Here is a 14,913-nt window from a genome sequence, read left to right as displayed (position 1 = left end):
CAAATGTCTGATCTCAAACTTATGATTTAAACGCTCTAATCTCATCAGTCTGATCTTAAACTTCTGATTTCTTCTAACTCCAACAGTCTGATTTCAGAACTTTGAACTTTCAGAACCTGGTTTTAACAGTCTGATATCAAACGTTTTATCTCAAACTTCTTATTTTAACACTAATCTCAAATCTCTGATCTTAAACTTTGGATCTCGTCTTACTGCTTTAGCTTTGTTTTAGATGTCTGCTCTCAAACCTTTGATTTTAATAGTCTGATATCAAATGTCTGATCTCAAACTTCTGATTTTAACACTAATCTCAAATGTCTGATCACGACTTACCGCTGTAGTTTGGTTGTAGACGTCTGATCTCAAACCTCTGATTTTAACAATTTGATATCAAATTTCCGATCTCAAACTTCTGATTTAAACACTCTAATCTCACCATTCTGATTTCAAACTTCTGATTTTTAACACTAATCTCAAAACTCTGATCTTAATTGTCTGATCTCTTTTTACTGCTATAGCTAGTTTTTAGATGTCTGATCTCAAACTTCTGATTTTAACAATTTCATATCAAACATCTGATCTCAAACTTCTGATTTTAACAATAATCCCAAAATTCTGATCTTGAACCTCTGATCTCGTTTTACTGCTAGTTTGTTTTTAGATGTCTGATCTCAAACCTCTGATTAACAGTCTGGTGTCAAATGTCTGATCTCAAACTTCTGATTTTAGTACTAATCTCAAACATCTAATCTTGAACTTCGGATCTCGTCTTACTACTATAGCTTCTATTTAGACATCTGATCTCAAACGTCTGATTTTAACAATATGATATCAAACGTCTGATCTCAAACTTCTGATTTTAACAATAATCCCAAAATTCTGATCCTGAACTTCTGATCTCATGTTACTGCTAGTTTGTTTTCCCTTAAAACCTATTAACAAAGCTGGGCCTGTATTCACAAAACATCTTAAGGCTAAATGTAGCTCATAACTCGCCAATTTAGGAGAAGATCTTAAAAATAATGTGCGAGTCAGTCCTAAATTTAGGACTCCTACATTTTTGATTTAGAAGTATTTCACAAAGCGTTTTAGCAATAAAACTAGCTCCTAAGTCTGTGAAACATTAGGAGTAGTAAAGAGGACTCCAAAGGCACTAAGACCAAGCCACAAACTATCCTAAAATGGCTGTTGCCGTCTATCTGTCTCACACCATCGGAAATTTGAATATAAGTATTACAAAACGTTAGAATTAGACACTTTGACAATATGCCAACGATAACCGTAAAAAGAAAAGAACGATCCAACCACATGTCGGCTCATATCAAGAAGCGTCCGGACGCAAAACGCGTTCACACAGAATGCGCTTTTGTGTTGACAAAGATGCGTCGCGGCCAGTGGAATAGGAAAAACATAAAAGGAGTGCTGGATTTGTAATGCCGTTTCATGCATGAGACCCTGCAGGAAACGCGAGTGCAACAGCCAAACAGGTCCATGTTTACAATCGGGATTTTAATTTTTTGCCATATTGCCCAGCCCTACTGTCAACCATGATTATTCTACTCTGTTAAGTAAAAGGCTGTTTATGCATATTCAATAATTGTTTATGCAAAGCATACATGTAAGAGTCTGACATTTAGACTGAACATAGAGTTGTTTAATTAGTGACACTTAGCCTGTATTTTCAAATCTTTATTTGAATGTGGAAACATTTTTTTATTTTTAAATCTTTATTTGAATATGGCAATATAATATCGCACTCAAACAATATTCCTATAATTAGGCCTAAATCTCTGACAGAGACCCCTCCCCTATCAGCCAATCGCTGTGTGCATAGTTAGTAATCATGCCAACATCATCCATAGCAACAAGGTCAGTGCCTCCCTTACTCCTAGCTTAAGACTTATCTTTATTACTCAGTAAAAGTTTGTCTCAGCAGCTTTGTGAATACGTTTTAAGAGAGAACTCTTAGCTAAAAATTATGTTTTTTGAGGAAAGCATTTCAGGATTTTTCTCCATATAATGGAAAATGTAGTTTAAATGCAACTTCAAAGGGCTCTAAATGATCCCAGCCGAGGAAGAAGGGTCTTATCTAGCGAAACGATCTTTTTTTTTTTCCGGAAAATAAAAATTTGTTTACTTTTTAAGCACAAAAGCTTGTGTAGCACAGGCTCTGGGATGCACGTTCACGTACTATTGAATCACCTCGGAAGGTCACGTGGATGGATCTACAGACCCAGTGTTTGCAAAGCGAACGCACAAAGACTAAGAAAGTGCAAGTCAAATGCTGTTTACAAACAAAAAGGTACAACGATGTCGGACGATTCTGAAGTTGTAGGAGAAAATAACATGGAGTTTTTTGACATACTCTAACTTTCTGAGTCAGAGTACACAGACGATGAACTTGTGGTGATTCGAAGACGTGATTCCTAGTAGTGATGGAAAGATTGGATCATTTTACCGACTCGGACCTTTGAGTCTCGTTCAGCAAAATGAACAAATCTTTTTTCGAGTCATTTCGTTCATTTTAGCAAAATCAGCATTGCGTGACAGCCCCATAAGATAAACGAACGGCTCGAAAAACCCGAAGACTCGAAACAGGTGACCTAATTCCAGTACAGAAGCTAATAGGATGTTGTGCATGCGCGACTGAATGAATCACTCCCTGAAACGGCTCGTTCTTCCCGAGTCACATTAAAGATTTGTTCAAAATGAACAAATCGTTGAAGAGCACGCATCCCAGAGCCTGTGCTACACGAGCTTTTGTGCTTAAAAAGTATACAAATTTTTATTTTTCGAAAACAATGACCGATCGTTTTGCTAGATAAGACCCTTCTTCCTCAGCTGGGATCGTTTAGAGCCCTTTGAAGCTGCATTTAAACTACATTTTGGAAGTTCAAATTCAGGGCACCAATGAAGTCCATTATATGCAGAAAAATCCTGAAATGTTTTCCTCAAAAACCATAATTTCTTTACGACTGAAGACAGAAAGACATGAACATCTTGGATGACAAGGGAGTGAGTAAATTATTTGTAAATTGTTGTTTCTGGAAGTGGACTTCTCCTTTAAGCTAAGAGTAAGGGCGGGGTTGACCTTGTTGCTATGGACGATGTCAGCATGCCTACTAACTATGCACACAGTGATTGGCTGATAGGGGAGGAGTCTCTGTCAAAGATTTGTTCACAGAAATATTGTAGAGTGCAGTATTATTTTGCCATATTCAATATTAATTATAATATTAAGACATGCAAACGTAAAAGAAAACCAAATGCGACGCAAGAACAGCTGTTACTTCTTGCCCAATGTGTTAATGACAACAAGGATATAATCAAAGGAGTTGGTATAACCTCCAAAACCAAAAAAGTTGCGTGGGAAAACGTGTGCAGATAAATACAGAGTGTTTCTAAAACGTTTAAGTTCAAAGGCAGATTGCTAACAACAGCCATTTTGGGATAGTTGGGATTTGGTCTTAATGACTTAGGAGTGCTCTTCACTACTCCAAACATTTCACAGATTCAGGAGCTAGTTTTAGTGCTAAAACGCTTTGTGAAATACTCTTAGAGCAAACATTTGGGACTGACATGCCCATTATTTTTAAGATTTTCTCCTAAATGGGCAAGTTATGAGCTACTTTTAGCCTTAAGATGTTTTGTGAATATGGGCCCTGATCTCAAATCTCTGATTTAAACACTCTGATCTCAACATTGTTAAATTTAAAACGTTAACATTAAAACATGACGTCAAACAAGGTGAATTGTAACAAATTATTCTAACTGACAATTTAGAGAAAAAAATGGTAAGTTACAAGAACTTGGCTGGGAATTTGCTTACTTCTGCAAAGTACTCAATTGCAGAAACCAATGCTTGGCAATCCACTGCAAGTGTACAGTTCCTTAATGTGTTTTTATACTTGTACTGAAGGAGTTACCCTCAAATGTTTGTGCCATTAAACTGGATTTTATTTAGCTAGCTTGACACTACAGCAAATTATAAACTTACTTGCTCAGCAAGATTCTCTTAAAACGGCTTAGCCATAAGAAAAGACTGACTGTAGAGATGTTTTTTAACAGTGATGTGAATTCTTCTGAAACATTTCGGAATGCAAACATTTTTAAAGGGATAGTTCACCCAAAAATGAAAATTCTGTCATTAATTATTCACCCTCATGTCGTTCCAAACCTGTAAGACTTTTTATTAATCTTCAGAACACAAATTAAGGTATTTTTGATTAAATCCAGGTTCCACGTCAGAACGCAAATACTGTACATCGTGGTTCTCTCGTAAACGTGTGTCGAAGACTGACACGGAAGAGAATAAATTGCTGAATACAGTCGTTATTTTTGTTTTCTTTGCTCACAAAAAGTATTCTTGTAGCTTCATTAAATTACAGTTGAACCAGTGATGTCACATGGACTGTTTTAACAATTTTCTTACTATATTTCTTAATAATAATAATAATCTTTTGTTACCAGTTAGTCAACTGTAATTTCTTCCAGGTGGACAAAAATTTACTCTGCAAGGTTTGCACGTGGTACATTCAGAAGAGGGAAAGAAAGATCTAAACAACATGCACACCCTCACATCTGAAGTCACTAAACAAATAACAAAATAAATCAGACAATGTGGTCCAGACAGATAAATCTACATAAGCAACCATGCAAATTTCTCAATTGCACATGATCTCCCTCAGGGACTCCTGTGCACACGTTTGCATGTGTTTTTCTTCTCAGGTGAGGTCGTTGTTTTGCGCTCAGAATGTCTTCTGTAGCATTGAGCTGATGTGCAGCGAGCAGAGTTTATGATTGGTTGCCTTGGAAACACATACTGTACTCTTTAGGTGCGAAGCGAGAGAGAAAGAGAGAGCAAGAGAGAGAGAAAATGAGGATGGAGTGAAGGAGAGGGAGGTTATGGAGAGTGGGGGAGGGGCTGTACAGGGAAAAGCAAAAAAAAGGAAAAGAAATGAAAGCAGACTGGCTGGTAGAAGGGGGTTGGGCTATCTTCTCTCAACACCACTCTCTATACCTCCTTCACTGTCTCTCCCTCTATTTCTCTCTCTCTCTTTCTGCTTTCTCGTACCATTCCTTCCCTTTCTTTGTCTGCTGAAGGAGAAGGCAGGAGAGGAGGGTGCAAATGTGAGAGTACGCGAGACAGTGTTTTGAGAGAGAGAGAGAGGGGGGGTAAGAAAGGACAGGACAGAATGGACTAGGCACACTCGCCTTTTTGACAATAGAAGCTCACTTCCTGTCTGTCAGTGGCGTTCCGTGAGTAAGTCCTCTCACTCTTTTTGTGTGAGTGTGTGTGCATGAGACAGAGCGCGTGCACGATTTGTCAGAGCTGTCATCCGGTACTTTTAAAGGTAAAGGTGAAACATTTTAAAGGTACATTGCGCTCGAGGAGTGGGCAAACAGGAAGCAGTGCCCATCTTTTCCTCTCTGACCTGCAAGGTAAGAAAGCTTGTGCATCTCAGGAGAGGAACACTCATCTCTCCTCTCCATGCCACTTAAATACCGGCCCCTCCGGCTTACTTTTACTTTTTCTTACTGTCTTTGTGCTCCATGTGCTTTCTTTCTTTTCTTTGTGCGGTAAACGTGATTGACTGTGAATGTTTTGCAATAAATCCCGTGCAAGTCTCTACAACTCAAAGTGATTTGTGAAGTTAGCTGCAGAGGAGATCCTTCTGTACATAATGCAATTGTGTGTGTATGTGTAATGTAATAGCAAGCCGGTCTCTACTGAATACTTTTGTACAGGAAGTATGGGTTATTATAGCTGGCGATCTTGATCTCTGCCATTACATCTTAGCACAGATCTAATAAAAGACACTGCCTCGGTGTGTGTGTGTCTGCAGTGAACTTTTCTTAGACAACCTCCCCATGAGCACTATCACCCATAACTCTCTCTGCACGAGAGAGATTTCCTCAGTTTGTTATCTGGGATAGAACACCCACATGCATGCATTACGTTACCCTCCAGTGGGGCCCCACGGTCACCTGTCGTCCCTGTTGGCCCAATTCATTAGCAGCACCTGCAAATGAAGATAGAATGATGAGAGAAAAGAAACGGGAGAATTGGCATATCCCCAGCCGTTGTAAAAGTATTTTGAATAGTTGAATGAGTAATGTAAATATCTGCTGAACTTTAAGATCTCCTGCAAACTTCAACTGTGTTACAGGGAGTTTTGGATTTAAAGGGATAGTGCACCCAAAATGAAAATTTGGCCATAATTAACTGGAAATTTAATGGTTTTTAGTTCTCTCTGGAACACAAAAGAACGTGAAGATGCACATATCTAAAAAGTATCTAAAGTAAAAGTAAAAAGTCTAAAGTCTAAAAATTCCTGAAAATGAAATTTGAGATCTACAACAGTGAATAACGACTTGTGTTCTTCTCACCAAATCACAGAAGACTATTATGTTGTTTCAGGAGACTTGTAAAAAGCCGTATGCAAAACTTCATGATCTCACTTGCACTTGTGCATATTTAAACTTGTCAGTGGCAAAATGACTCGATAGCGCCACCTATAAAATTTCAACGAAGTGCCCTTTGAGCTATGTTTCACAAACATACAGACATGTAACTCGCCAATGCCTACAAAAAAAGTCCCCTGGTATGAAGTTTGAAACCCAAAAGGAAGTTTGTTATTTTGAATTTTCACGGCAGGTTTTGTGCTGTTTTTGCCATTTTCAGGCGTATTTAAACTGACTCCTCCTACATATTTAAACAGATCAACACCAAATTTGGTCAGTGTAATCTAAAGCTCTTTGTGACGTTAAATTGCGAAGATCTCGAGTTTTCGTTGAAGGGCGTGTACGTAACGGCCTGACAAACTTTGATGTTTTGCCGTGAAAAAGGAAGTTGCTATAATTCAGGCATACAATGACCGATTTGCCCCAAACTTAACATGTTTGATAAGAATCCTGTCCTGAACACATGCCATATTCAGTTAGAGCCATAGCGCCACCTGCTGGCAACAGGAAGTGGCATGTTTTACATTGTAACAAACTCCTCATAGAGATTTAATTACATCAACATTATATTTGATTAGTCTAATCTAAAGGCCTTTGCAATGTTAAATTGCGAATTTTCACTAAAGGGCGTGTCTGTAACGGCCTGACAAAGTGCAACGTTTCACCATTGGAATAAAAGGTGTTGTAGCTCAGACATACAATGTCCGATCTGCCCCAAACTTCACATGTTCAGTAAGAATCCTGGCCTAAACACATCTAAAAGCCAGTATTCTATTATAACCATAGCACCACCTGCAGGCAACAGGAAATGACTTTTTTACATTAACTTAAACATGCAATGTCCAATCTGCACCATAATTCACTTTGTGGCTTGACGACATCTAAAGGCTAATATTCAGTTATAATCATAGTGCCACCTGTTGGCAATAGGATAAGTCATGCTTTGCACTAACTCAGACATGTTCAGTCTGCACCAAACTTCACTTGTTTGATAAAAGTGCTGACCTGAAGACATCTACATGCCAATATCCATTTATAGTCATAGCGCTATCACCTGGTAGCAGGAAGTTGGCACATATAAATGACTTTGACATGTTCCTTCTATATTTACCACTTTAAAATCATATTGCCCACCATTCGCTGTTTTCCTAAAGCCACCGGGGTGCTGGTGAGCCCGAGTGTAAGGGCCTTTTCAACGCTGCTTGCAGCTTTAATAATTTTTGGATCCACTTTCCCTTTAACAGGCAGGAGAAGAGAGTGTATGTGTGTGTGTGCACGTGTGAGCGTGTTTGACTTCTATGGGAGTCTTTATTTTCTCACACATCAAAATAGTTTGTCCTTGCTGCTCTATGTTTAATGACCTAAATCCGCCACCAAATGCGTCCGGCCTGTTACAACACTCACTGTTGATCTGATATAAATCTCATGTACGAGAGTAAGTCTTTGTCTCTGTTTATTTAGAGTAATATGAGATATGTGTACATGTCAATATCTGCCTCTCAGATTGGATATCAACTCATAAACCCAGCGACTGTGACTCCAACAGCTGCAACAGCACGTCAAGTTTTTAACAACTTCTAAGCATTAGTGGCACCCCAACATTAGCGCTGGATGTGAGAACAAGACGTAGAGATAGAAATCCTGTGAGAATTACTCTCTCAGAAAATATGGCTGATTATACGACGGCGTAGTAGAGAATCACGTTCATGCGGTTACACAGAGGGTCCCACATCAGCAAACATCATCAGTTTTACAAGACCGTTTTCTCCACAACAAAGTCCTGCTTGACGTGAAATACGCCAATATAAGACATCTTGATGATTCGGGTTTCGAAAGTGGATGTTCTTCTGCGTCTGAAACTGAAACTGTTCATCTAAACCTCAAATTCTCATACATGATCACCATTTTAGATGTTGTCTATATTTGTGTCTACAACACCATCTGCATTTTGCTTTCGATAAAGAGACACACAACTTATCTAATTTTGTTGTTTAAACAGGAAGCCCCTCGCAGTTCAGGCTAGCGGCTTTTGTTTATGTCTGCAGTGTGTGTGTTTTTTCTCTGAATATTGAGTCTGAATTTCTCTCATATCAGTCAGTAACACAATCTCACTGCTCCCGACAGCAGTGGCGCCCCTATCTTTCCCTTCCCACTCTTCCTCTCTCTTTCCGGCTGTTTGATTCCTGCTGTGGTTCCCCCCCTGTTCTCATGAGATATCTGTTTCAGATGGACAGTCACCGTAGACTCTTTGTTTTCGACTGGATTCCTGGCCTTACTGTTGAGTTTTGTGAAGAGTTCAATGTAATAAATCTATATTCTATAAGGCGTGGCTTTCTAGAGAGTTTAAAATAGGTCATATCAATTTTAGGGAACTTTAAAAGGTGACATATCATGAAAGTTTAGACTTTTTCTGCATTTAAGTGCTATAATCGGGTCCCCAGTGCATCTACGAACCTAGAAAACGTGAAAATGAACGACCCAGTAACTTTGTTAATAAGCCTTCTCTGCAAGCTTGTGCAAAAAAAAACAAGCTGCTCAAATCTCGGTCCCCCGCGACTTAGAAAGGGGATTTTATTATAATATTACCGCCCCTTAATCAGCACGTTTCCACCCACAGCTCCACCACTGTGTGTTAGCAAGTGACAACGGTGTACAAGTTCTAACGCCATGGTGAAAGTTCAAGCAAAGCATGACAACTGTTCTGTCTTTGGCTGCACACATGAGCACAAAACACGATTTAATGTCCCAGCCTTAGAGGAGACAAGAGAGCAGTGGATTTATTGATTTATGTACTGTGTATTACGCTGCTGCCTTCACAAACATAACCGCTGTTTTTGTAACTCATGTGTTTTTAACATAAACTTGAGTGTATTTGACAGTTTAAGCGCAATAAGACATGAAAGAGAACTTAGTTTAGTACTCACAAGCTGCTTTCTGGGTGCGTACTTAGAAAGTGTACACTCAGAAAAACCCTACATCAGAAATGCAAACTAATATGGTTTAAAACGCATGATTTCAGCACGATAGACATGATAATCAAAACAAAACTGATGTTTTTTAGCAGAGTATCTGAGGTATGAGCTGTAAAGGCACAGCTCTATTCTGGAAAAGGGGGCGGGGAGCAGCAGCTCATTAGCATTTAAAGAGACATGCATGAAAACAGCATGTTTCTGCTAACACTCAAAATAGGAATTTTCAAAATTATGTAATAAATGATCTGTGGGGTATTTTGAGCTTAAAAGGGGGCATAATAGGTCCCCTTTAAACAGTTAATGCGGAAAATTCAGTATCTCTACACGTTTAGTATCTGTCACAATGTAATGCAGGCTTTTATTAAGAAACAGGGAAGCGCTAACTAAATTACACACCACCACATACCTGCTATTACTCGTTTTATATGCAAAAAGTCAGTTTACTTTGAGTCTTAAAGGCACAGCAGCTAAAATGGGCTGTTTACGTAAGATGCAAAGTAGAACATTGACTAAAATTGATGCAAAAAAAACTGATTAACATTATAAGTATGCCTCAAAGAAAAACAATATGATATGACCCCTGTAACCCCTGCAGAACTATATTACAAAAGAAGATATACTGTGGTTCCTAAATGGACTTGATTAAATTAAGGAGAGCAAGATATGGGAGAAAAAGAAATTTAAGACAAACAGTGCCTGGACAGCCTTAGGCCCATTATTTTCTAATGTAATTCCTTCTTAATCTACAGTAAGTGCATGTGTGTGAAACTGGAGAGACTCATAAAAGCTTATAGTAGGAGGAAGATGCATAAGTGAAAGCTGTTTGAATGATTCTCCAACTGTCCATCTGCATCGCACCTCATTTGAATGTAATGCAAAGAAGCTGTTCATGAGATGCGAGACGCTTCACTCATGCATCCCATAAAGCCTGATAACAACCACAATCACAACTGAACCACTTGAAAAAATTCATGTAGGGATAAAGTTTCAGACGTGTTTGTCAAAGTGAGATATTTTTCAGCAGTATGTGTATGAGGTCACGACCACAAGTGCACAACAGTGTCACGTTTTTACAGGAAGTTAGAACCACTTCCTTTTCAACGGAACAGTTCGCTGAGTTTCTATGGCTACCTACATTAGCAGCATGTCATGAAGATGTTGGCATGCACAACCCACTTGTGCACGTCAGTCTTGCATCATTGTGTTTTGTAAGCTTGCTTTAAAATGCTGTGAGAGGCTGGTTTGGACTGAACAGGTGTGATATACCTGGATAGGTTTGTGTAATCTGATACAACTCAACCTGTTTGACGGTGTATTGTTGGTCTGCTTTAAAATTTGATTACAATAGGACAGGACGCTCACATGAACGTTGGTGAATAATAAGGAAATTTCACAGAGGTGCTTTTCAAAGCTCAGGAGACTTAAAGGGTTCACCCATGTTGTTCCAAAGCTGTAAGAGCTTCGATCATCTTCAGAACACAAGATATTTTAGATTAAATCCGAGAGCTTTCTGACCCTGCATAGACAACAATGCAACGTCCAAGGCCCAGAAAGGTAGTAGGACAGGTAGTAAGCTTCATAAATTCGCATTTGAAACACTGATGTCACACGGACAATGTCCTGTTTTAACGATGTCCTTACTACCTTTCTGGGCCTTGAACGTGGTAGTTGCGTTGCTCTCTATGCAAGGTCAGAAAGCTCTCGGATTTCATCAAAAATATCTTCAATTGTGTTCTGAAGATGAACAAAGGCCTTACGGGTTTGGAACAACATGAGGGTGAGTAATTAATGACAAAATATACATTTTCATTGAACTATCCCTTTGAAATACATGGATTGAAACATGCCAATTGTTCAGAGACAAACGTCTCCGTGTGATCTCCATTTAATCTCTTTGCTGTTTATGAGAAACAAGAGCTCTCAACATAATAGATGTTGTTTTTTTATGTGCTATGGCAATGTGTGTGTGTGCATGTGTGAAAAAGAAACATAGAAATGCTTACCACGTATTATACATCTAGCAAATGTGTCAAAGTTCAAGTGTGTGTTATGTGTTAAATGTACTTTTATGAGATGCAGATGAAAGGTGAAACAGTCTTTAACAAACACAAAGAGCCCATGGTTGCAGTGTCCTGATCTGACCAGAATGCAAAACTGGAGTTTTACAGTATGAGAACTGAGCTATTCATGGACCAAAATGAGCACAAATGCCCTGCTTTAACCTCGCACACGCTCGCACACTTGTTGCACTTCTTCCGATGATAAAGGACAGTTGGTGTGGGTGGGGTGGAGCGTGGGGGGCAGAGATAAGTCGAACAGGAGCCTGTGGATTGCTGCAGATGCTTCAGGTTGAACTTGTTCCAGCGTTGCACGTTTGATCTGGTGCCTCAGTCAAATCTAGAGGAAGCGTCAGTCAGGTGCTAGAAAATCTTCAAAGGTGTGTGGGCGACGTGAAGATCACAATGAGATTTATTTCTTTGACAGTTAAGGGCATTGTGTTGTGTTATGCAGCGCAATATACATGGAGTTAGCATGCTTGCGGCGACTATGTAGCCATGTTGACGTTTTTCTCCGGAAGCTGATATTGACCATCATTTACAAGAGCACATCCTGAAGATTTCCTTTCTGCTGTCCCCTCCCTCACTCAGTTTCCGTCTGTCTTTATGTCTCTAACTTCCTGTGTACTAAGTCAGACATGACTCTTGCTATAGCTTATACTGAAGGGTTGTCATATCCCTAACCCTAAGTATTATAATTAAACCAGTAGCTCGTCCTGGATCATCCTGAATGAGACCTGACAATTATACAGGGTGGAAAATCCCATAGATTTACATTGAAGGAGGATCCACACTACTAATGTTCTAAAAATGTCACCAAACAAGGCTTTACTGTTACCATGTGATTTTATGAAAGAATGCTTACAGCTTTATTCATCTTTGCTATGTCTTTTCTCTCTTTCATTCAGAAAAGCTCAAATTGAAAGCGAGGGAAAGTCTAGTGATCTCTGTTGAGATCTGCAGTGGAGGGTTTCTCAGACTCATCAGTGTGGTGAGTATTCACAGGATGCTTTCTTCTCTTCAGAACAAGGTACATCACGAGTGAACAGCTACAGTAATTGCTTTTGTATGTCTATGTGTTTGTCTCGCCTCAGGCTGAATGTATCACATAGCAGAGCAGTATTCTGGACGAAACTCGTGGGACTCCTTCCCCTCTTCTGGGCCGAATCGAGCACCATGGGCCCCAGGCAGCAACCGGCACTGGGCCCCTCCATCCAGGTCATTCATCCTCCACACACATTTAAAAGCATAGCATCTGTTGATCAAAAGCTTTTTTGTGTATACCTTACAGTTTTTAAATCATTAGCTCTTCTGATGTCAGGTGCAGTGGAGGGAACTATCAATCCCCATCCCAAAACTACACAGCAGGAAGAAGCTACCCAAATAAAGCTTATAACAACAGGTCAGTCTTTCTTTTCCGCTCCCAATCATAAAATCCCAACTTGCATCCTACATACAGTGCCTTGCAGAGATCCTGTCTCTAAACTCTACAGGCAGTTCTTTTGACCTCAGGGCTTGGTTTTTGCTCTGATATGCATTTTCAGCTGTTAGACATTTAGAGAGGTGCGTGCCTTTCCAAATCATACTCATTCAAATAATTTTGCCACAGGTTAACTTCACTCGAAGTGTACCCAGCTGAAAAAAATAATAGAAACCATCACAGAAATTCTAATGGTTTACACTACAAATACCATTAAAACATTACAAACCATAAACTTTTAACCATTAAAACCATTAAAAATGGTTTTCTGTAGTGTGTTTTGGGACACATTCCATTAGGATTTAGTTGTTTTAAACAGCGACCAATAGAAGGCAACCAATTACCACTAGAAACCCACAGGGTCCACTGCAGTTTCTATTAAAAGCAATACAAGTCCCATTATAACCAATAAAACCATTATAAATTTTGTGATGGTGTCTATTGTTTTTTTTTTCAGCAGGGTATTAACATCTACAAGCGAAATGAATGCTCTTGAGCTATATTTTAAGTGTCTCAGAAAAGGGTATGAATACTTATGAAATGTACTTATTTCAGTGTTTTATTTTTAATAAATTCACAAAGTTGTCACAAATCTGTGTTATGCATTGCCATTATAGTGTATGGGGTGTAGATTTAAAGGAGTTTAACTTAAAGCTACAACATAACAAAACATGAAAAAAATGAAGGGGTATGAATACTTTTGCAAGGCACTGTATGTTCTGCTTTGGTCAACACAGTATATATCAGTGTTTTTATACCTCTGGTTTGTGTTACTAATTACATTCTAGAATGTTACTGGCATGCCATCCAGGTGTTTTAATGTATGTTTTCAATGTAGTGTGTTTTGTCATGCTGAGTCTTGCATGCTATATGGCACAAATAATATGCAAATAATTCATTGATAGTATTCCTCTTTATTTACAAACAGACCTCCAGGTTTCAGCAGGGACAGGCCCCACACGCACCCCAGAGACAGAGGAAATGGAAAGGAGCAGAGGGTCCCCAGGGTCTGCGGACCAACACAGAGCCAGCACCACAATCCAGAACGCCCCGCCCTAAACTACAGCTCAGGGTGTGGAGGACATCTCTCTAGCAGCAACAATCACAGCAGCCAGCCACACAGGGTGAGGACATCCAAATGTACAGAGTTACAGTGCTATCAAAGATCAGCAAAACACAAAATAACTTGTTTTCTTATTTCCTGTTTCAGTATGGGGGTCCGCATCAGCAGCAGCGTTCCACTGGGCGTCCCCAACAGACCCAGGGAGAAAAATGGACACAGTCGACTCAGTCCAGGACATTCCAAGGGCCCTCTCTCAAACGTCCAGGACCTCCTCACAATATGTCACCACCACCCCGGGATCCATCCCCTCCACGAGACGACTGTCCCACCAAGAGGAGCAGGAGCAACAGCTCGCATCAGGTGAGTCATGTTCTTTTTCCTTGTTAACGATTTAGTTAACTCTAGAATTAAACACTTCTGATAATTTACTCACCACTATGCCATCCAAGATGTTCATGTTTTTCTTTCTTCGGTCAAAAAGAAATGGTTTTTCAGGAAAACATTCCAGGATTTTTCTCCATTTAGTGGACTTTAATGGTGGCCAACAGGGTTAAAAATCTAAATTGCAGTTCCAATGCAGCTTCAATACGCTCTACAGGATCCCAGTCAAGGAATAACGGTCTTATCTAGCAAACCAATTGGTAATTTTCTAAAAAAAAAAAAAAAAAAAACCATTCATATACTATTTAATCACAAATGCTCATCTTGTGTGATGTAGGCAGAAGTACCAACCCAAGTGTTTACAAAGCAAATGTGCAAAGAAAGTCAACCACTCTTTACAAAAAAAACAACAATGTCGGAAAATTTGAAGTTGGAGGAGAAAAGCAGCCTACCCCACATTTTTAAATTGAAGTATACAGGCGAAGAACTAACCAT

At 39.3% G+C, this 14,913-nt stretch overlaps 1 protein-coding gene across 6 annotated transcripts in view; it reads left to right on the top strand.

The window, feature by feature from the left end:
- The window catches only part of kdm6bb (lysine (K)-specific demethylase 6B, b), a 36,126-nt gene that overhangs the window by 7,306 nt on the left and 13,907 nt on the right, over positions 1-14,913 (top strand). For 3 of the 6 annotated variants that reach the window (XM_051121086.1, XM_051121089.1, XM_051121084.1), the window contains 5 exons: positions 12,403-12,485; positions 12,589-12,712; positions 12,816-12,896; positions 13,903-14,098; positions 14,185-14,397. In XM_051121086.1, the coding sequence (XP_050977043.1) occupies positions 12,594-12,712; positions 12,816-12,896; positions 13,903-14,098; positions 14,185-14,397 (609 nt within the window). In that variant the 5' untranslated portion in view covers positions 12,403-12,485; positions 12,589-12,593. Of the gene's footprint in view, positions 1-5,008; positions 5,264-5,295; positions 5,443-12,402; positions 12,486-12,588; positions 12,713-12,815; positions 12,897-13,902; positions 14,099-14,184; positions 14,398-14,913 lie in introns of those variants that run through there. The other 3 variants (XM_051121088.1, XM_051121085.1, XM_051121087.1) reach the window with 3 other exon arrangements.

Source organism: Labeo rohita, chromosome 10 (assembly GCF_022985175.1).
Source record: "Labeo rohita strain BAU-BD-2019 chromosome 10, IGBB_LRoh.1.0, whole genome shotgun sequence".
Classification (NCBI taxonomy): domain Eukaryota; kingdom Metazoa; phylum Chordata; class Actinopteri; order Cypriniformes; family Cyprinidae; genus Labeo; species Labeo rohita.
The sequence above is the reverse complement of the archived record's forward strand: the minus strand, read 5'-3'. Positions and strand labels throughout refer to the sequence as shown.